General features: G+C 48.0%; 2 protein-coding genes across 4 annotated transcripts in view; one reads left to right on the forward strand and one right to left on the reverse strand.

Moving 5' to 3' along the window:
- LOC128765710 (glypican-6-like) overlaps positions 1-17,264 on the forward strand; it is a 93,030-nt gene extending 75,766 nt beyond the window's left edge. For all 3 annotated transcript variants that reach the window (XM_053876699.1, XM_053876700.1, XM_053876701.1), the window contains 3 exons: positions 13,275-13,411; positions 13,864-14,039; positions 14,868-17,264. In XM_053876699.1, coding sequence (XP_053732674.1) covers positions 13,275-13,411; positions 13,864-14,039; positions 14,868-15,061 — 507 coding nt within the window. In that variant the 3' untranslated portion in view covers positions 15,062-17,264. The remainder of the gene's footprint in view (positions 1-13,274; positions 13,412-13,863; positions 14,040-14,867) is intronic.
- On the reverse strand, positions 17,083-21,786 carry dct (dopachrome tautomerase). The gene is made up of 8 exons (XM_053876702.1): positions 21,259-21,786; positions 20,898-21,197; positions 19,880-19,980; positions 19,654-19,820; positions 19,409-19,588; positions 18,883-19,018; positions 18,620-18,821; positions 17,083-17,524 (listed from the first exon to the last, which is right to left on the reverse strand). The coding sequence occupies exons 1-8, from the start codon at positions 21,542-21,544 to the stop codon at positions 17,349-17,351; spliced, it is 1,548 nt and encodes a 515-aa protein (XP_053732677.1). The 5' UTR covers positions 21,545-21,786; the 3' UTR covers positions 17,083-17,348.
- Positions 21,787-22,834: the final 1,048 nt, after the last annotated feature.

Consider the following 22,834-nt stretch of genomic DNA (forward strand, 5'->3'; position numbering starts at 1 on the left):
CAGCTGGAAGCTCTGGCTCAACATCTGCGTGCGGTTTCCCCAGCCAGTCGTCAGGAAAAAGCACAGCCATTCCTTTCCCGAATTCTTGACCCTGGCATTATATTTCTTCTGTCCGAGCGCATGACATTCTTGTTTTGGATACAGAGTCCACGTTTCCATTCTGTTTCATCTGTTGACTCGCTCCCGCACCGTGCAATTATGGAGATTCCACAGATGCTCGCATCGCAGCGACTTCTCATTCCAACCACACAAAAATAAATATTCTCTCCAGAGCGTGTGGTGCTGTGCAAACTGTTGTTTCAGCGACCAAGCTCTCTTCAGGATGGATCGGAGGTGAGAAGATGCTGAGTCGGACTGAATTATGAGCGCCTCGTCTTTAAGATGAACGTCTTTGTAGCGCCACGACGAACAGGAAAGTATCTGACTTTGACCTGTTCCATCTGGAGGCTGGACTTGTACCTTTGAAGGGAATAGTATGGTGATTGTAAAGGAGATTATGGCCCAAATATAACTTCAATCTGTAGTCTAGGACAGGGGTTCTGAACCTTTTGGATCTCGGAGCCCGTTCAGTGGAACGGATTCATTCCTCTTGATTTCATTTCTGATCAACAACCATATTTCATCGACTTAGATGTCAACAAACCAAAACCTTGTGACATGACATGAAACCATGTGATCAGTGCAAAGATATTTGTCATGGAAAAGTCCAACCAGCAGCAGAAGCAGGTGCAAGTCATGTTCGTCACATTTACTGAAGAAAAGAAAAAATACACTTGATGCAAACTGTTTGAATAACGGAATAAAATTCTGAATAAAGTAAAATAAAACCATGTCTCAGTATCATAAAATAAAAAAATATTATTTTATTTAAATTCCAAAGAAGATACAAGTGAAGTGTAAATGAAGTTCTAAAACTACTTCAACAGATGCTTTTATGAACAGTTTTTACTGCTGTTTTCTTATCAGTAACTTAACTCTCACAGATCTGCAGCTGTCAAGTCAATTCACTGAGTCACTGCTGCTACCATACATGGCTCATGTATTAAAACTGAATGTTTCGCACCCCTCACTGCCCTAAGGCCTAAAACAAAAACACTCTCAGCGGCCCACTAGGAGGCGCTCGTGGCTCTACGGTTAAGAATCACTGGTCTAGAGTCATAGAGAGTCCTCCTCAGGCAGGGGGCGGGTCATATGTCAGTGATTGGCAGGTCCAGTCGGACGTGCCGAGTGCAGAACGGTGTGAGAAAAGGTCCGACTTGTACTTCCTCCAAATATCAGTGGAGGCCAAATTGAGCTCGACTAGTGACGCAGACGTTTATTTCTGCAAACCTCCTTGACACCGCCTCTGATCAACTCACCTTAAAAAGCGAGTTAAACCCGTCCGCTTGTGTAAACTATGTCGAGCTCCCCTGAAGAAGACGCTTCCCTCCGTGCACTCTCCTTGAGCAGGACCGCGCTCGACCCCTGCTGTTCCTCTGCATCTGCCCCACCAGCCTCCGCCGCTCGTATTCATCTGCAGAGGGCCGGCGCTCTTGAAAAGCTCTTTCCACCTCATTGAACCCAGACGAAGGTTTGAAGAAGGCCATGCAGATGAGACGCGGTCGTATTGAAAAATGCAGAAGCAGTTTCAGAAGCTCCGACGGCCCCTGCTTATGTAATGGCCAGTGTTTGGAGTGGTGAATCCAGTCATGGTGCGGTCAGGTGGCTCTGTGTGTCTCCCACCCTGGATTCTCTCGACATGCAGTTGAACAAATACATCTTTACCATCTGAACCCTGTAGAAAGAGCGGCGTTTAACATTTGCCTCTGAGCCGCCGCCGCCGCCATAAAGGATTGTTTTTGAAGTTACAGCCCAATTATGTTCCATGTAGCCATTTCCAACAGTGTGTTCTGGACTTGTCGGCCAGCAGCGACAAACCCGACATCGTTTTTCACAACAAAGGTCAGCGATTTCACTAAAGTCCGTGGTTAGACTCGTGGTTGCCACAAAGACTCCTGCTCTTCATATCTGTCCATACGTTAATGAGGCACGCTGGCCCCATTACACCCCGGGCCGCTGCCTCTCTGGGGAACACGGGGAGCGGAGGAGAGCGCGCCAGCCTGCAGATGATTGCTCCGCTCTCCACAGAGCGAAGCTCCGCTTTCATCATCGCTCCTTCGCCAACTTCTGGTGGAGTAGCCCTGGGCCCACTCTTTCATCAGGATTCTGTCATTATTCTCGCACCCTGGGATCAGCGCTCGCCGTTCGCCGTGATGAAGCATATTGTGAGTGGCCCCCGTAAGTACTTTCAAATGCTGCGCCCAGATTTGCTTGGTTTGGGTCGTGGAGGCAGCAGCTGGAGCAAAGAGGTCCGTCATCCCCAACAGGCTCCCTCTTCTGGAGGGATGTTGACATCGACGGATTCAAATCCAGTCTGTGGTTCTGATGGATTGTGCCCTCTCTCATTGTGACGGATTCCTCCGTGCACTCCAGTTTCCTCCCCCAATCCAAAGACATGCAGAACTTGTTTGGGACGGACCAGTTTAGGAACAAATACCAAAGCTTTTTCTTTGAATCAGTTCTGATGACATGGATACGCAGGATGAGACGGGAAGAAACTTGGAGCATAGAACTGTGACTCGTGCTGTCCATGCCAGGTCGTCCGCAACCAGTTGACATGATGAACTGTCTCAGTTTTTTTGTATTTTTGCGACAAGATGTTCTATATTTGATTTAAAGACAGAATGTTTGCGTGGATTTTTGGGATATGAAGTATCATGGACACAAACTACACCAAACTGTGACCTCAAAAATCCCCTTCTGAGCTGAACCGTGGATTTTGTGACTTGCTCCATCCCGAGGAACTGATCCGTGAGTGGTTCCGGCCCGGGTACGCGGTCCATCTGACCCAGTCTAAACAAGACTCAGGGGGCGTGGCTTCAGAGGATGGTCTGAAGAAAGAGAGTTGGACTTGTGAATCTGAATTGTATCGAGCTGGAATCAGCTTCTCGCTCGTTCCTTTGAGCGAGAGCGCGGCGGGAAAGAGCTGCCAATACAACCTGATGAATCTGGACGCCTGTTCCGGTGACTGTCTGTGGTGGAATTTGAGCGCGGCAGCTTGTTTCCTGTGTTGAAGCAGTGGCACTCTCCATTGTGGCAGAGTGAACTCCAGTCCAAACGGCATGGTTCAACTGCTGTCGTGACCCTCTTCATGATCCTGTTGGATCTGCAGAGTCCTCTTCACATCAAGCTCCCTCTGAATGGCCTCGTTCCCTGCTGAGCCCCGTCACTGGACCATGCTGATGGACCTCAGACGGTCAGTCGAACAGCCGACTCAGCAGAAGTTGCTTCTTTGGTGTTCAACTCGAGCCATTTCGATGAGGTAGACCTGCACAGAAAGGTCTCCTGTAGAGGTTAAGATTATGGTCCAGCGACTCCTAGCTGGGATGTTCTCCAGCGACCAGTGCGGACGCTTCCTCCGCTCCAACCGTAGAACGAAGAAACACGACGTGACGTTCAGTCTAGTACTTTTGAAAGGACGACGGTGATGTCTTAATGTGCGACTCCTGGTGAACTAAGAGCTGCGACTCAGCTTTGTTCCCACCTATACACCGCTCCGTTTCGCTGTCTTCCGCTCCTCCATTCAGTCACGTGACTAGCGAGTCCCATGTGCCGCGGTTCATTTGGATCTCTTTGAATGCACCTGCTGTTCCTCTTCCTTGAAGATGAAGGCATCACATAACCAAACTGAATGTATTTCCACGGCTCTTGAGCCCACAGGAGCAATTACCAAGCGCACTACGGTATTTATTCAAGGCTGCAGTTTAAGAATCGGTGACGAGTGTTGGGAGAGCAATTGCTTTTTAATGTCCGCCGTCTCGTCGTCCGCTTCTCTCCAGTTAGGATTGGTATTTTCTGAACATGGCCTGTGGAGCAGACTTGCGAAGATCATGTTTGGATGCAGTTTGTTACCATAATAATGGGTCTGTCACGCGTCCAGCTGTCACCTGATGCTTTTAGGGAGCCGGTCACATGGCGCCGACACGTCTTCTGTCTGTAATGGAACATAACCAGCGGTAATCGAGCGAAGCAAGAGGGGCCGCAGCACGTCGGGCAGTGTTTGACACATCGTGGCGAACACACACACAAGAGCCACCACTGGATGCTCAGATTTGTTCCGGTCGACTGACACGTTTTGAAGGGAAGCCACTGCTGTGGCCGACTTGTTCCTCAAGGGGGTGTGTCTTGGCTTCTGATGAGGTTCGGATGGAACGAGAGATCCCACTTGTTTACGCAGAATTTGAAAGTCAGGTATGTCAACGTCGTGACAAAAGACACAGAGAATCAGAGAAGAATCTGATGGACTTAAATAGACTTCTACTGTAGATCAAGAGCTACAGTCGGACAAGCAGACTGACCTTCTTTCTTAACCTGGGGAAGGTCACTACTCGAGTGGCGTTAAGTAACGTAAGAAAACATGGAGGCAACTGGTCAAGCTGCTGTTTTTGAACCGCTCAAAGTGTTTTTCTTTGCCAATAGATTCACTACTGAAGGGAGGAATCTGTTGGGTCACTCTGTCAGTCTCACCTCATTCTAGATCGAAGGTCCAAGGCAGGATAGGTTCCAGGGGCCAAACCTCTCGGTGGTGAGGTTGTGTCTCTCCTCTGTCCTCCACGTGTTTGTGCAACAGTATATGTGAATAGGTGTCATCTGCGTTAAACTGAACTTGGTATTTTGCTGTTTTGGCTGCTTGTATCTTCTCATCTTGTTGGTTCGGTTGCGCCCCAAAACGTGAGACCTCAGGTGAGACGCAGTGGTGAAAGGAGATCTTTGTCTTGTGGCTCAGCTCTTTCTGAGGATGCTGCACCGACCCCTGTCCCAGGTCTCTCTCGTGAGAGACCCATCCAGGAGCTGCCACTCTACGAGAACCGATCCTTCTCTGATCAGATGCGGCCATCAGGACCACATCTTCTGAGCTAAGCAAAGCCAAGATCCTGAGCGACTTCCTGACACCTTCTGAAACTCCTGCTGAGAGTGAGGATCTGGTCCACTATTTCGTGACCCCAACTGAAACCACACGCTTGAACATCAGAGTGTCTTTATTTAGAAGGATGGAATTCATCAGTTTCTCGCTAAGGTTTCATATTTCCTGTACATTCCTGGTTTAGTTTAAAAATACCACCTTTCTGCAGCAGATGATACCCCACGCTGCATGACCACGTCGTTGCCCCGCGCGCTGAGATCAGCTGGACCGCCAATGTTGAGGTCGCCCAGCATCAGAGGAGGCTATGGTTTAACATACTGCGGCCTTGGTGCCTGTGAGAAACGCTCTCTTCTGTCCTCAACGTGGTCACCGGGCAGGAGGAGACTTCTGGCCTGGCGCAGGTCCGGTATGAGCCCAACCGAGGCGCTGACCTCTGTTAAATTCAGACGCGAGAAGAATAGTGCGCTGGACTCAAATGAAAAACTATTTTAGCACAGACGGCTGGAGCAGATGCCAGAGAAAACAAGTCCAGGAGTTTTCTGCCCCTGGTGGTTTGGTGGCCAGACCTGCTGCCTGCGCTATGATTAGACTGGAAAAGTCCGCACCAGGAAGTGTTGGATGACTTTTGAAGAACAGACAAAGACGACGCGGCCGCGCCAGGTTATTAACGTTCCATCCGCACATTTCTCTTTTGATATGATGATTGAAGGCCTGATAGCCGCCGTTGCATCACAGCGTAACCTGATAAGCCCTCGCAGGCTTCCGACATTGTGCCGCCGCCAGAAGTGCGACAGCCGCTTCAAAGCGGCCGACACGTCAGCTTTGGATCTGAGCGTTGGAAAGGGCATCATAAACATCAGTGGCTTAAAATGCAGCGAAAAGGTGGCGCTCTCCTCCCTGGCTGTTTACATCCGAGCGCCGCCACACATACCTGGATGATATGGAAATGACTTTGTTTCCTGTGTAAACACCGACCAGCTAGCTTTTATCTCTGCCTCTCGTACCGACGACTTTGGAATGTCATTATTCTCCGCAAACATTCCCAGCCGTCTGTTTGAGCCCTGCGTTGCTTCTGCTCGGGATAAATATTATCTGGTGCTTATAAAGCGCCCTGCGCGTTTTAATTGGGCAGGTAATGTCTCATTAATGGCAGCTATAATGCATGTTTACTGGAGGCTTGGCTCCTCCAGCTCACTGCCAGCTAGAGAGGGGAATCCTGGAAAGTCCATGATGTGTCGACGCTCGGAGCCTAAAATGTTTGGAGGCGAGCAGCTCCAAGCTGCAGAGTTCATCGAGGACAGAGGTTGGAGAGTTTTATTTTCATTTAAAAATCTTTTTTAGCATTGACTGTGGCCCAAAATGACCTTGTTAGTTTGTGTAACACCATAAAACAAGAGTTTAAACCTAAACTAAAACTGTTTTTATATGTAGTAGATTAGTTTGTTTTGCTTTTATTTAAACGCTTGAATTCCTTGGACACATTGAAGTTCGGGATGTGGTTATATTATGCACCAACAGGTTTACTGCTAACAAGCTAAGATACCAGTGCTAACTGCTAACAGGCTCGGCTAAACAGCTATCAACAGATTAGCCGCTCGGGGCCAAGAAACTGGATGAAGAGTGTGAAGCTACTGCGACCGATAAACTTCTAACAAGATGCAAAACAAAGTCATACTGTAAGAGTTAGCAAGCGACGGTACGATGCGTTGACAGTTCATGAGCTGAACTATTAAATGCATCGAAACTAGCATGCTAAGATACGTCATGTGAAGAGCGGTGTCGCCATCTTGTTTTCGTATTTAGATAACTGGAACTAGCTGGACTCAGCTGTGACATAACTGGAACGCAGCAAGACACTGACAAAATATGATACAGCAAGTAAACTTCAAGAACAGACGGGCTTTAAAGCTAATATACTTCATCTCACAAGCCAAGATATCACAGCTAACAAGCTAATATCGCAAATTAACTACTTTTCACTGCTAGTAGGCTGAAATTTACGACGAAAAATCTGGTAAAAAATTTTAAAAATAAAATAAATTCTGACAGTAAATTTAGTAGTTGACAGCTGGTAAGATCAGATAGTAGGTGCTAACTGCTAGCGAGCCAAATCCATGATGAGTAACCTTGTACCAAGATAAGGTACAGCAGGGAAACAATGTAAGATAACTTGGATGCAATGAAACAGGTGTACGGTATTTAGCTATGACACTACAAGTGTACAAAGTAATGCTGCGTTCCTGGTAGCTCGGAAGTGGGAAGTCGAACCCGGGGATGATTGAAACTAGAACCCGCAGGAAACGTGTTTCATTGATCCAACACTTCCTCTTCCTGTTTACGTTTGAGAAGCCATCTTGGATTCAGCTTGCAAGCCTAGCTTCAATGGCTAAACGTGAAGGAGAATGCTAATAAGCTAAGATACAAGGAGTAGCTGCTAACAAGCTAAGATATAATCGGTAACTAGACATGAGCTAAACACTGAGATAGCGAGATGCTGAGATATGGAGCAGATGTGCAGGAACTAGCTCAGTTACAACTTACCAACAAAGTGAACAACCACATGTTAGCGACTACCAACGTGATTCAAGGGCAAACGTGTGGTTCCTACTCTGTTTTAGTGACAGATGTTGAACCCAGGTTGTGAGTTGTTTATAATCGTGTACTTCCTCAGCTCAAGTCAGAGTCTTTGTTTTTAGCTTTACGGCAGTAGCGCCTTGCTGGAGTGGCCTCGAGAGACTTGGTCAACCTGGAGTTGAGACTTGATCTCCGGTGATTTGCATGCAGCTCTGCCGACATGGCGGCGCTGCTCATGTGGATGAAGGCCGGATGAGTCGAGGAGGTGTGGGCGGACAGTTCGCCAGCGGCCGCCGCGCTCCGCTCCGCTCATAAAGACTGGGAATGACGGCGGTGGTTTGAAATCCCAGGTCAGGTGGACGTGAAACCTTCTCTTCCACTTAGGTTGAGAGGCTGACAGACCAAAGGGAGGCGAGCTGCCGGCGCAGGCAGGAACAATAGCAGGAGAGGGAGGCACCGTGAGTTCATGCCTGGTGACAGGCGGCAGAGCGGCTGCTCGCGTCTCCAGGAAGAGCCCGGCTTTTAAAGGCCAGCTGTCCTCTGTGTATCAAGGATCAAATCAGAACAGAGCTTCCCTGAGCGTCTGGACTGAAGACTCGGGACTTGCTAAATCAGTGGTGGGAAACACCGCAGCCCGAGTGTCGTGGCATCGTCCTGAGGGCCAGAGTATTCTCAACCGTCACACGTCTTCACATCACCATATCGAGGCGGGGTTTTAATTTCATTTTATTTGACTAACTCTCTTTTTATTTTCTTTATTGCTTTTGCTCAGTGACAGTGCTGAAATGGATTTTAGGGAAACATAAAAACATCAGGATGAGTTTGTTCATTAATAAACAAATAGTAAGTTAAACCAATTCCTCTGCTGAAATATAACACTTTTATGGTATTTCCGAAGCTCTTCGAGACTCGGCTGGGCGTTTTAAATGGCTCTCGTTTTGGTCACGTGGTTGCCTGATCACTCGACGTCCGTCTTCATAACAAGAAAATCATCATTAAACGGAGTGGAATAAACACAGCTACACACTGACTAACACTGACATCTCGTGGTCATAGTTCCACGTTACAGTTCCGAGCGACACTTTTTTTCTTCATGTCGTTTTTAGTGCCGATTAAAAGAAATAATGGAATTAATTACAGGATTTTGTTATTAATCGAATCAATTGCGTTTTTATGTCATATCTGCTCAAGGTCTCCTGACAAAGAATTTGAGTTCTAGGATGTGAAAAAATTGTAGTGCATGACAGATAAAATAAGGCTGTCTTCAAACATGTAAAACCAATACAGCAATACAGTGAAATCAATAAAATAAGGCTGTTTTCAAGTCAAATAATCTCGTACAGGGATCCAGTTAAATACATAACATTCTGAAATAAAGCAAGGCGGTCTCACAGAGGCACTTAAGCTCAATATAGCAATTCAAAATAACAGAAGTATAACACGCCTCTACGGGTCCTTCAGTTTTTTTCTTTATTGACTTTTTAAAGGAGACTGAATCTTGAAATCTGTGGTATGTAGTTATTGTGGCTGCTGTGGGAAGATACACTGAAACTGACACTGAGCTGAAGTCGCTCTGCATGACGAACTGTTGCATGATGAACTCTAATTATTGTACATTATTTTTTCGTATCGTAGCGTATCTGTCATTTACTTTCCTTTTCTTTTTTCTTTTTTAACACCTCTTAGTGCCGATTATTCACCTCTTCTTCTGTGAGTAATACGGATGCCTATAATAAACACCACGCTGAACTGAATCCAGAAGCACAAATCAACATCAGGATATTGTTATAACTTGAGCGACCTTGTTAAATGGAGTGTGCAGCAGAATACTGAAGTGTGTACAGTCCAGCCAAATGTTTGGAGGCTGACGCATTTTCACGTGGTCTGTTCCTTCTGGGTCTTAGGTTTTTATTGTGAGAGAGCCCCCTCCCTCCACCGAAAAGCGACCCCACACATGAATGCTTCACTGTTGGCATGAGACACGACCGATGGTGCCGCTCACCTCGTCTTCCTCCAGACAATCGGAGAGCATGACTTTAGCCCAGTCCTCAGCAGTCCAGTCCTTCTAACCTCTGCAGAATATCAGTCTGTCCCTGACGTTTCTGCTGGAGAGAAGTGGCTTCTCTGCTGCCCTCCTTGACACCAGGCCTTCCTCCAAAAGTGTGCGTGCAGGTGCACTCACACCTGCCTGCTGCCATCTCTGAGCAAACCTCTCCAGATCTTAATCCCATTGAGAACTTGTGGTCGATCCTCAAGAGGCGGGTGGACAATCAAAACCCCACGAATTCTGACAAACTCCAAGCATCGATGATGCAAGAATGGACGGCCATCAGTCTGGATTTGGTTCAGCAGTTGATGGACAGCATGCCTGAAAAAGAAGGGTCAACGCTGCAAATATTGACCTGTTGCATGTCACCCTCAATAAAAGCTGTTGATACTTGTGAAATGCTTCTAGTGGTATGTCATTGTACCATAGAAACATCTGGCAGAAACCTGAAAACTTTGTGAAAATGTCATGTTTGTGTCGGTCTCAAAACTTATGGCCACCACTGGACTTTATGGTGCAGTGTTAGAGGACTACTGAAGTGTCGTTCTGAGGCCAACAGATGGCGCTGAAAGTTCAATCTTAAAGTGGTGTAGAGATTTGTAAAGCGCGCCATCTACCGGGCAAGTGCGGTCAAAAGGGCGAGGAGCCGTGGCGGCTGCTCGTTGGCAGTGAACGGTCATAGTGAACAACGGCTGCGAGTCAGAGCGGCTTCAAGTGCTGTCGGTGGAAGCAGGAAAACAACTGTCACGAACTTGGCTGTTCAGTGCTGCAAGTAGACGATGAATCAGAAGCGAAAAAAAACTCAAATTGCTTGTTTACTGTGGTTAAAATGGCTTCATGAAATCTCAACTCAGTGATTTATATTTAAACTTGTAGTTTTGTGTTTCTGTTTTACGTTTGTTCCGCATCCAACTGTATTTATTTATTCATATGATTTATGTGTTTTGGTTTTATTGAGCTCAGGACAATCCATTTGAACTTGAAAAGGCATATAAGTTTATATTGTGAGGTTAAAAAGGCAGTCACAAACTAAAAAGTAAATCATGAATTCAAATGTATTCAATTCATCAGTAGTTAGATCACAGAAGCTAAACTGAATAAACATGTTGAAAAAGTAAAACAGCATGTTTATTATATTTTTCATGAACAAATGAATACACAATAAAGTAGTAAAGTATTGTCTGAAGGTGCAGATCAAAAGTCGTCAAACAAAGGCAAAAGTGACCCGTGGAGACTTGAGAATCCGGGTCATGTGACCCGTCCTCCAGGTCGCCCTCTGTGCCTCAGCCGCTGTTTTTGACCCGGCAGGCTCTGAAGTCGGACTGATGAGTCGCAGTGTTTTTCTCGGTCTCATTTTTAATCCCAAGTTATGTCACAGGAATTCCGTCGCCCCAAAAGTGTCTCCTCCCTTTGCGACCTGGCTCTCGGTCAGATTCCCCTGCAGATGCCGAAGCGCCTCCTCGTTCATCCACGTTCGAGTGGGACCGCGCCAGTCTCAATCTGCCGCGCCGAGCCCGGGCCCCGTGGGCAGCATCAGAGCCGCTCGCCATCTCTGTGACAGGATTAACACATCAAAAGCAGCGTGGAGGCCCACACCGCCGCCGCAGCACCTTTCAAGTTCTGCTCAGGTTCACCACAATTTCACGTCGGCCAGCAGCAACTCAGACGGAGACAGATAATGGGGCCAGCCGGCTGCTCCCCAGCCTTCTGCGGGGCGCCGCTCACACGTGGCAAATTCCCTGTGTTTGATGGGAGATTGGACCCGGACGGGCTCGGCACCCCTATCTGGCCAGGTCACATGGCGCCACATTCAGGCGCCGATGATTGCGGCCCGAGAAGCTGCCCTCGCTGCGTCTGACGCAAGAAAACTTCATGCACTCAAAGGAGAGATTTGCAACGGCCCACTCCGGCTCCCGTCGCGTTCATCCTTTTATCACCTGACAGGGAATTCCAATTCCTCCTCCTGGAACTGTGGGGGACGCATCACGTGTCCGCCTCGTCCTGATCAGATGACCAAGTCCCTTTTCGGAAAATGACTTGTCGGCACTGGACTTGGACTTGTAGTATTCCACCGCGATTCTTGACCTTGAACAGCTCAATAGTTCCCCAAGTCTGTTTCAGATGTATTGACTTTTGTTTGTTTCCCAAGTCTCTAGCAAGTCTTTCCGGTTATATTGCCTCACCAAGTCGACTGGAGACTTCCTGTTTTACCAAGTCTATTTCAGTCGGACAGGCTTGCAGTCTTTTGTCAAGTCCTGTGCGCCCGAGATTATTTAGGATTTCCTTACTTACCAAGTCTGCTTTGCAAGTCGGTGGTCAACCAAGTCCACCTTGGACCCCCTGTTTATCAAGTCACTTTCAGACTCGTCATTTTCATGTCAGTTCTTGATCTTGAGCTCAGGTCCATTTCAGATTTATGTGCCATTTATGAGTTTCCCAGGTCTTAACCAAGTACTATTGGTCATAGGACTTGAGCAAGTCTGCTGCAGGCTTCCTGGTCCGCCAAGTCTATTGCGGTCTTTATTTTGACACTCGATCTGCCAAGTCTGTGTCTGGCCTGCCCGTGCTACCAGGATCATTTAGGACTTGCTTATTTACCGAGTCTGTTTTGCAAGTCGGAGGTCAACCAAGTTGGTTCTGAACTTCTTTGCTACCAAACACAATTTTGGGCCTCTCCCTGCTTGGCCAAGACTCTTTTGGTCTCGCTGGTTTGCCAAGTCCTTTTTTTTTTTTTGGATTATTAATTTGCCAAGTCTGTGTCACGCTTCCTGGTTTACCAAAATTGATTTGGACCTGCTTATTTATCGAGAATTCTCTCGGTTGCCGTGTACATTTCTCCAAGTCTATTTTGAAACACAAGCTCACCAAGTCTACTCTGGTCTTCCTGTCTGTTTCGCTCTGAGGTTTCCAGTCATTTTTGGACCCCTAGTTTGCCAAGTCTGTGTCCAGCCTCTGAGTTCCTCAGACATTCCATATTTACCTAGTCTTTCTCATTATTCTAGTCGACCAAGTCTCCTCTGGAGAGTCTGTTTCAGATTTTCTAGATTGTCACGTGATATGTTTACATTGTTTCCAGAGCCTAGTCCCCACTTCCCAGAAAACAGTCCAGTTAAACAAGTCGACACCAGTCAGCTGTGGATTTCCTTGTTTCCCTTAGAAAGAGACTTGTTCTCTTTACCACGTCTGCTAACTTCCCCAGCTGCCAAGCTTGTTTTGGGCTTCCTTGTTTACCAAGTATTTTTCTGAATGTTAATCGGATCCTAATATCCTCTATAAGTCTTTTTGAAACTTTCTTGGGCCCAAATCTGCTTTGTGGTTTTCACCTCTCATCTGGACCAGATGGAATGTCAGTTTACCGAGTCACTAGCATGCCAAGTCAGTTTAGGAGTCCATCCATGAAGTCCATCTCGGACCTTGCTCACTTGTTCGTATACCAAGTCAGTTTCAGTCTTCTCAGGTGACCAAGTCATTTTCCATGTCGTCCCAGTTCATCAACACTTGGTCCCACAAGTCAAGTTTGGAATATCAGTTTGCCAAGTCTATCTGGGACTTGTGCACCGAGTATACTGGACTGCAGGGGTCAGAGGATGCATGAGCAAGTGTCATCCCCAGTGGCTGTCGCTCAGCTGATCATGTGGTCTGCTGCCACCGTGGCCTTTCGTGACTCGGCCTTCTCCTTTGTCTCCCCAGGTGGTTGACATCAAAGAGAAACTGAAAGGTTCCAGGAAGTTCTGGTCGCGGCTGCCGGAGGACTTGTGCGCGGGCGAGCGGAGTTCGCTTGGGAACCTTACGGAGGAGGAATGCTGGAACGGGCACACCAGGGGCAGGTAACTCGGGGCCAGGCTAATCTAAAGGACATTCCTCAGAAGTCTACTCCGGCGGCTCTGCCGTAATCCGTCTAATCCCGGGATCAGATGGTTCGGGCTCCAACGCAGTACAGTCGGAATTCTCGGCTGACTTCTGGAGTTGTGTTAGGGGCTTTGTTGTGTTGTGTTAGCGGGGCTTTCTCCTGATCCCGTGTCACTGCTCCCTCCGACGTGAGCGTGCTCCTCTTGCCAAGACAATAACACCCTTCTTCAGCGTGTGATAGGGTCCGACCTCACCCTCTGCACTCATGTTCGCTCTTCCTCGTCGCCTCGAGCCTTCATCTGGGGACAATCCCTGTTGTGTGACGGCGAGTCTCACATGGCTGCGGCTTCCTGATGAGGAATGCAGGCAGCCGAGCCATCTGAAGGCCGAGCTCCGCCGCGCTCATGTTGCCGCCGTCTCTGTCCAAAAGGTATTTCCCGGAGGTGCAGAGGGACGGCCTGACCGGCCAGGTCAACAACCCGGAGGTCAGCGTGGACATCACTCGGCCAGACACCGTCATCCGCCAGCAGATCATGGCCCTGAGGGTGATGACCAACAAGCTGAGGAACGCCTACAACGGCAACGACATCTACTTTCAGGACTCAAGTAAGCGCCCCAGTCCCACTGTCGCGCCACCGCCCAGTCCTCGTGAGGGTCAGGCTGACGGGAGCAGGAAGCTGGTGCGAAGGGGCGGGTCGACAGGCTGGAGCGTGGGCCAGAGGGGGGTAAAACCGGCTCAGGTTTGGGGTTCAGGGAAGCAGGCAGGGAGACGCTGGACAGCAGGGCAGATACGGCCTGAAATGATTTGCATTTGTAAAAAGAAAATCTTGGTTATTAAATGGTAAATTGTTGAAAACAGATGCAAGTTTAAATTTAATCTGAAAATAAATCAATGAATACATCAGATATTAATGAAACATTATGACCCAAAACACATTATTTTAGATTTGAACTGAAAGTTTCTATGAGGGACAAGAAAATACATCATTGAATTCAACAGCAAGTGCCTCAGATTCAAATAAAAAAATAAATAGCAAAAATAAATTTTCAAAAAGGAAATTTAAGTTGGAAACAAAAAATGAAAAATAAATAGATGCAAAGGTGTTTTTGCTTGTTACTATTCAAGTGTATTCATATTTCCTCATTTATTTCCATTTAATGTTCTTTCTTTATTTCCAAACTATGGCATTCTCATCCCTCTTTTTTGAAAATGCTTTAATAAGAGAAAGACAAATAAATCAGTAACATCAGAATCTCCATCAGAACACCACAAAGGAAGCTTGAGCAGGAGCAAGGCTACAGTTTCACAGATGGCCTGGGTCACGAGGGCTGAACGTTGTGCCAACAAAGGCAGGAGTGAATCACCAGTGCAGGTCATGGGAGTCCCCTGCTCTGACTGTGTCTCTTCTTTCTGTCCCGCTGTGGCGTCTGCAGGCGACGAGGGCAGCGGCTCTGGCAGCGGCAGCGGCTGCACCGACGTCTGCCCCACGGAGACGGACTCTCCTTCCTCCGAAGCTCCGGTGGTGGAGGCGGGTCGGAGCGGGCCGGTGGAGGACTCGGCCCGGCTCCTGGTGCCCTCCCTGACTCTGCTTCTGTCGGCGCTGGCACTTCAGCGCCACCTGAGATAATGACGGAGCAACCGGCTGAAGGACAGCGCTTTACTTTTCTATTCCTATTGCAGCTTTTCTCGTAGCCGGGAGCCGAACCCGTGTTCCAGCTGCGACCGGACTGAAGCAGTCAGAGGAAGTCACGCGCTCCGATCCCCCTCTTTCCCAAAGATCGTGCCGTGCCATCCGGGCACCATGTCGCCCAGCGACGTCGACAAACTCTCCGACAGACTGAGGAGAGCTACTCTGCACGTGCAAAATCCTGCACTTTGATCAAGATGCCCACAGTGGAATGTTTGGTCGTCGAGTGGTTGTTCAAGACGTGATGAGTCCATTGCCTTTCAAACCATAGTTTATTTTTCCATTCAGCCATAACCGAGTTTTTACCGCACTCTTGACATTTTTTTCGCTTCAGAATGATCAGTGTCCACGACTGTGGCGGCTGCTGGAGCTGACGCTCGCGAGAACACGAGGCTGCTGGAGGAGAGTGGGTCAACAATGGACCTCCTTCCTGAGGTCAGATCATCTGCTACTAGCTGAGAGAGGGACCACATGTGGAAAAATTGTGTTTTATTAGATGAAATCCAACGTTCTATTCAGACACATCGAGGTCAAAACCTCCTCGACTGGCTTTGGAGGTGCAGTGGTTCTACTCTGAGTCTCTCCCAGGTCCTGAAGCTCCTGTCTCGAGTCCAAAAATAATGGGCCACATGATGTGGGCTTCAGTCATGTGCTGAAGAAAGAGCTGAGCCAGAAGACAAAGCTGAGCAGTGGATTTCTGCTCTCACCTGTGGTCACAAGCTCTGGAGAGACGTCTGGACTCGCACCAGACACAGTGGTGACGTGAAGACCAGACTGAAGGCCAGTCAGAGAGCTCCAAGTCCACGCCGCTAAACTGGCAACTCACCGCTGCAGGTTCAGCGAATCACGTCGGATATGAGTTGAGAAAAGTAGCATGGAGTTTCACAAAAACACTAGAGTTTGTAACACTTACTTCCAAAAATCACACTATCTTCACCTGAGAACAGTGGATTTTCGCCATCCACGTTTTTTTATTTTGGTACTACAAGTTCTGTTTTCTTCAACTGGACGCTGGCAACTTTTAACGTTTGACCTGATCGTTCTATTCTTCTATTATTTAGGACATTTGGTCCTCAACTCATACGCTACATCCCACTTCTGACACCATTAGTCCCACACATGAATTACGTAATGGAGAAGTATCGTGGAGTTTCCGTCATGATTCTGACTGAAATTGGTCGATACTTTTAGAGTACGATGTTCAAAGCATAAAGTCGTTGAATCACGTTCTCCTTTGAGGTGTTGTCATGGGAGGGATCTCGACTTGGTAATTTAATCCCTTATTAGATATTAATTACACTCATGTAATAACAGAAATCTAATAAACAAAGTGCAATGTAGAAAGCAGGGAGTCGGCTCATGCCGCACGACTCGGACTGGCCTGTTTGCTCACCTTCAACGCGCCACCGATGGCGGACAGAATCCGCCTCTGGTGCGAGTCCGGGGTCGGTCGCCCGGCAGCGACTCGGATCGGAACCGCTGCACCTTGACATTGAGAGAAGTGGATGTGTCCAGCTCGGAGGAAGCCCTGGGGCAGACCCGGGGCATGGAAGAAAGTGAAGCACATATATTTGAATGAAACTTGTCTGAAGAAGTTGCGGCTGGAATTCGTTTGGAAATGCAAAGAAAGTGGGTCTAAATTTATCAGCTGGGGCCGGCGTCTGCGGCACAGACAGGCTTCAAGTCGACCACAGCCACCTGTGAAATGAGAATCTGTGGAGAGTGGAGAGTGGACAGGCCTGAACGCTCCGCCGGAGCTCCTCAGCGGAGCGTGCTGACGGAGAATGTGAGGGGCCTGGCGCCGCCGAGCCCAGCCTGTGCGTACAGCCAGTGTTCTCGAAGAGCCCGTCAGCTCCAGGAGCAGCCGGCCGGTCTCTCCTCTCCGTATATCCATCACTCATTGCTTTGCTTTCTGCTCGCAAGCTCAGCGCAAGAACAAAAGAGAACAGAGGGCTGTTGCTCAGAAGCACTCTTTATTGTGACAGCAGATTTCTGGGTCATATTTTTGCAGTAAAACTACAGATAGAGTCAGCATTTTATACGTCACTGCGGGTGGTTTTGAGGAGGAGCAGGGAAGCAAATATGCCTTACCGTTCTCTCAGTGCACTTGTGTTTTGTTACTGTTCTTGGGAATAAATATTTATTAAAAAGACATTCCAATATATGTGCGGAGCACCATGTTTGGTTGGCTGTGCAACACCGGAGGTGGCAGCTGCGGCTGGACCTCCTAGGCCTCCTCCTCCGTGTATCGCCTGCTGGTGAAGTCGGCCTTTATCAGAGGTTCAAAGCCTCGGTTCCTCCTCTGACGCACGTGGAGCAGGAAGATGAGCAGCAGCACCAGGAGGCCCACGAAGACTCCCCCGAGGGTGGAGCCCAGCACGAACACCGCCGCGCCGTCCGCCTCTGTGAGTATGGAGAGAGAGAGGCTGGGTCAGTGTGGGCGCCGCACGGAGTCACTGCGGCTCATGAAACTAGCGTCTGAGGAGGAGGAAAACTGGACCCTGCTTCCTGTTTCACTCTGTCACCTCTGGAATATGTATCAGTCACTCAAGGAACCAGCTTTTCTTTAAATTAATTTAAGAACATTTAAATGATAGTTAAATGAAGTTTGGCATCTTTGAGGAAACCATCCTCCTTCTGGGTTCCTTTTTCTCTACTTTGACGCTACAGAATGAGAAAGCGTGTTTAATGTGATGGATGGAAACAGCGCCAGCTTGTGGCGGGAGGCCGACGCTGCGACGGCCAATTGAAAAATCCACGGTGAAAGCTCTTGTTTTAGGTCCTATTCATTTGATATACCAGCGTTTCTGTTGTTCAGGTTGGGCTGCGTGAAACCACTCGGCCGGGCAGATTTGGCTCTCCAGCCTCTGAAGTTAGTCACATTGACTTCATAAAATCACGCTATATTCACCTGAGAAAAGTGGATTTTTGCCATCCATGTTTTTTATTTTGGTACTTCAGGTTCTGTTTTCTTCAACTGGACGCTGGTAACTTTTAACGTTTGAACTCTAATTGTTCTATTTTATTTCTATTCTATTATTAATGGCATTTGGTCCTCAACTCATACGTCCCACTTCTGACACCATTCGTCCCAAGCGCACACATGAATTACACAATGGAGAATCTCAATGTTTTCTCTCTTAGAAAAACATTTTTTACAACAATTTTTAATCTAATGTTGGTAGGAATATTATTTGGCCAAAGATGCATGAATTATTTACATATGTAAAATACAAAATTGTGCCTTTTTCATGAGGAAATACGTTTTTATTTCATAATTTCAATCACTTTTATTGCAATATGGGGAATTTCCCACAATTTTCAAATGAATGAATGAATATTAAATTATTATTATTATGAATTAATGTATTACATTTTGAGTCAGAAAGAGATCATAACAATATTTAAAAAATAATAATAATATTTAAAAGTCATGTTTGTTTTGATTCCAATAATCCCAACATAATATGCCTAAGTGGTGGTTTTGGGGATCCTCACCGTCCAGGGCGATGGAGTAGGAGTAACCCAGATCCTCAGAGGAGACGTAGAGTTCCTCGTTGGTCACGGGTGGGAAGAAGGGCACCATGTTGTAGTCCCTGTTGTGACCGATGGGCGCCATCTCATCTGGAAAGCTGGCGTTGGTCGGAGCGAACCTCTTCATCCACTCCTCGAAAATGGCGTCGGTGAAGGCGTGGAGCACCTGGGAGGGATTATAATCTCAGCCACGCCGGCGATGGTCTTGGCTGACGGCGGTGACTGACCAGGAAGATGGGGTCGTTGGCCGCCGAGTGGGACAGAGCGCTGGTTCCGTTGAGCATGGAGTGGACCAGGTTGTGGAGGTTGTTGACCGACTCGTCCAGTTCGCCGTCGGGTTTCTCGTAGCCCTCCAGTGCGTTTCTGTTTTCACAGTCGCAGATTAACAAGCGATGGCGATATGAAAGGAGCGATTGTGTCTTAATCGTTTTAGCCCTCTCTGTCCTTTAATCCCAGAGATTTGAAAAGATTAGATTTGGTTTATTAGGAACTGAGAAAAACAATTATGTTACATTCCAGTTCACGTGTTTCCAGGGCAGAGACTCTGTGTTTACGACGTGTGGCCAGAGAGTGTCCCAGCTACACAGGGCAGGAGGCATGTATTAGCCATCATATAACCTCTGAATGTTTTTGGACTGTGGGAGGAAACCCGAGTGCCCAGGGGAAACCCAGAGAGCCCTGGAGTGAGCCTGGCTTTCCAGGGTGTCCCTTGCCCTGGAGTGCTGGGATCAAGCAGCCACTGGCGGCACTCACCTGAAACTGAAAGAGGAGTTGGTGAAATACGGAGGGCTGTCGAAGTCCCTGATGCCCAGACAGCCCCTCACGTCGCTCATGGTGGGCAGGGTCATGTTCCCTCCGCCCATCAGACCCCTCTGGATGGAGCCCTCGTTGGTGCCGTTGCACAGCGTCACCAGACGGTTGTAGTCGTCCAGACTGCGGCGACAACATTCCGGTCAGCGTGTTCTCACGGATCATGTCAGAGGAGCGACTCCACCCACCTGTTGCACACCACGCCCCAGTTGGAGAACCTGGACCGGGGGCTGATGAGGGACGGGTTGTCCGGGTTGCGGCCGCCCAGCATGGAGTCGGTGCACACGTCGCACTCATTCTGTCCCGTTGCAAAGTTCCAGTAGGGCACAGCAAAGTTCTCGTTCCCTGATAATCTCTGGACAAAGAGTTCCCGATCACATGACGCCGAACGCCCGATCACACGCGAGCTCCTACCTGCAGCTCCCTCTCCAGGCTGAGCAGGTGATACCGGTGCCAGGTGATGAAGGCAGGGCCCTTGTGAGAGAAGTCTATGGCTTTGAATGGACGACCAGGACCTGAGGGGGGGTCCGGGCTACATTTGAGTCTGGACTTTTAATGTTCCGAAAACAGCGCCATTTAACACACATATTTCACCTCAGACTTCAAGTTGAAAGAATTCTGGATTCGATTCTAGCCAATATTGTTTTCTTTTCATTTTTAAATATCATTGTGAACATTTAAAAAAACAATACAATAATAATAATTACAGAAGGGACTTTTTTAAAGGGTTTTTTTTAAGTGTAATTTAATTGTTTTAAACCAAACTCCAATAATATTTTATTTTATTCTTTATTATAAACCAATATTATTATTATTAACTATTATAGACAAAAAAAACACCTCTTTAATCTGATCTTTTATGAATTAATCTGAAACATTTGAATTTTAATCGCATGTTGACATTTGACAAAGAAATGCTGTAAGATATTATTTTGTTCATGCTGTACTATTACATTTAATACCGTGTCTTATATAGTTCTATGAGATTCAAAAGTGCAAAAGAAAATAATGCTGGATTATAAGGAATTAATTTTAAAAAAGTAATGATCACTTTTTGCAAATTTTTCAATTTGCAATGGTGTTTCAAGTTTCAATTGAAATATGCTTATGACAATAAAAATCGAATAGCAATATCTAACAAATGATAATGATGAAAGGAGGTACGCAAAAAAACGAATATTTAATGATTTAAAAATATATATTTTTTAAATCTATATATCCTTCTATTTTTTTCATGCTTTTAAACCATTTTGGTTCTGTTTTTGAGGTGAATCTTTTGAAACGGAACTAATTGGAGCTACCAACGGGTTGTTTTTTTTAATGAATATTATTGTTATTATTATTTATGAATCAATGTTGAAGCCCGTGAGATGTTTGGCTCTGCTGCCTCACCACAGCTACTGAGGCTCTGAGCTAGCAGACGCTCACTCACCCAGCAGCGTGTCCCTCACAGAGTAGTAATGCTGCCACACGAAGAAGTCGTAGATGGAGATGTTGGCGAACTGCGGTTCCGTCCCGTTGGGTCCCAGCAGGCCCAGCCAGTGCTGGGTGGCGATCATGTAGTCGGGGTGGATGGTGGTTTTGGCCAGCTGCAGCGTGTCCAGGAACTCCTGCAGCTCCTGCGGGCTCAGGTCGTGGATGTTCTTACGGACCACCGGCGCCTTCCTCTGGTCGCAGTTGGCTCCGCTCCAGCCGAACTTGCACTGGCCGCAGTCGAAGCCGGCGAAGTTCCCTGCAAGGCAGGCGGCGTGATGAGTGAACGGCGGTCGGCCGCCGAGCGCCGGGCTACTCACCCACGCATCTGCAGGTCTGGTTGAAGAACTTGGTCGGCCATCGCTCCCTGTCGTCCACGTTCCTCAGCCTGTACGGCCCCCCCCACGGCTTGTTGTCCACCCGCACCGCCTGGCAGCTCCCCCTCCCCGCCAGGGATCCGCAGACGTTGCCGGGATCGGGACCCAGAGCCGGGCAGCACTGCTTGGTCTGGATGCCCTCCACCGTGCAGCAGGCCCGGGGGAACTGCGCCCCGGCAGGTCGCTGCCACAGCAGCAGACAAACGGCTCCCAAAGTCAGCAGCCTCATGGTGTCCCCGGCGGCCGGCTTTATCAGGGTGTCGATCGGCGAGATAAATTAGTTCCTCCAGAGGAGTGTGGAATGGCAGCGGCCACGGTCCCCTGCTAGTGTGTCTTCAGATTCGCCTCGGCGGTAATTTTGTCTAAACAGCCTCACAGCCGGATCATCTTGTGTTCCACACCGTTAGACACACATTGAGGAGCGACTCATTTCTCCAGAGGGTTTTGTAGAGCCGGCCTGGATTAAGTCCCTGGTCTTGTGACGATCAGCTGACGGCGGAGCTCAGTGTTTCTTCCCTGGGAGGCGGCCTGGAGGGACTGGGCCCAGATTAGTCCTCCACTTGCTGGTGTTTACAGGGAAGAGTGGATGAATACAGAGAGAAGGGCAAATCAGAACAAGAATCCAGGGACAGGGCAACAGGACTGAGCTCTGACAGGCCCTTCAACTGAAGGGGACAAGGGACGAGGAGGACGGGGCTTGGGTCGAGGGGAAACTTGGGACGTCGGTCCAGGGAAAATACAGCGACAAGGATGAAATGCCATGACACCATTCAGTCATTCGACTGTTTCCAAAGACACTTGAAGCTTTTGCTTTTACTTCTGTAGTCGGTCAGTCTGAACAGTCAAAAGTGGACTGAATCATCCATCCATCATTCCTTCGTCCACCCATCCATCTGTCCACCCACCCATCATCCATCCATCCATCCATGTTGACTCTCACTGTCTCTCATTGCAGAGAAAGTTCAGTTCTTCTCCTCTGACTCTACTGTTCCAGAGTGAACCCACTCGTGCGTTTCTCCTGGACCACTGTGTTTTGGTACAGTCGCGCTCCCGCGGTCCAGATTTGGCTTAGCATTTTAGGAAATTAGCACGGATGTAGCGGAGATTACCTCAGTACTTTGAACTTGATCTGGCATCGATTGGTTGTATTTGGATTGTGGATTTGGCTTATTGAAAATGAGACTTTCTATTTTGGAGCTGCTCTGGATCAGTGACCTGCACAGGCGCCGCACTTGGTTTCAGTCGGTGAAGTGATCCCTTCCTTCAGTCACAGGCTTTGTTCCAGGACTTTTTCCTCCACGATCAACGCTTGATATCAGACTATTGCTTTTAGCAGGACTGTAAATTTTACTGCAGCCCACCGAACCCATCCATCCCTCCTGACATGGTCCATCCATCCACCCATCCATCCCTCCTGACATGGTCCATCCATCCACTCATCCATCCCTCCTGACATGGTCCATCCATCCACCCATCCATCCCTCCTGACATGGTCCATCCATCCACCCATCCATCCCTC

The sequence above is a fragment of the Synchiropus splendidus genome, chromosome 10, assembly GCF_027744825.2.
Source record: "Synchiropus splendidus isolate RoL2022-P1 chromosome 10, RoL_Sspl_1.0, whole genome shotgun sequence".
Classification (NCBI taxonomy): domain Eukaryota; kingdom Metazoa; phylum Chordata; class Actinopteri; order Syngnathiformes; family Callionymidae; genus Synchiropus; species Synchiropus splendidus.

What these genes read in the sequence shown, in the direction of transcription:
- dct (XM_053876702.1), bottom strand. Translation starts at nt 21,544, where the DNA reads ATGAGGCTGCTGACTTTGGGAGCCGTTTGTCTGCTGCTGTGGCAGCGA. An exon ending in CCAGACCTGCAGATGCGTGG is followed by an intron (nt 21,198 to 21,258) that starts GTGAGTAGCCCG and finishes CCTGCCTTGCAG; the next exon opens with GGAACTTCGCCGGCTTCGAC. An exon ending in AACTCCTCTTTCAGTTTCAG is followed by an intron (nt 19,019 to 19,408) that starts GTGAGTGCCGCC and finishes CTGTGAAAACAG; the next exon opens with AAACGCACTGGAGGGCTACG.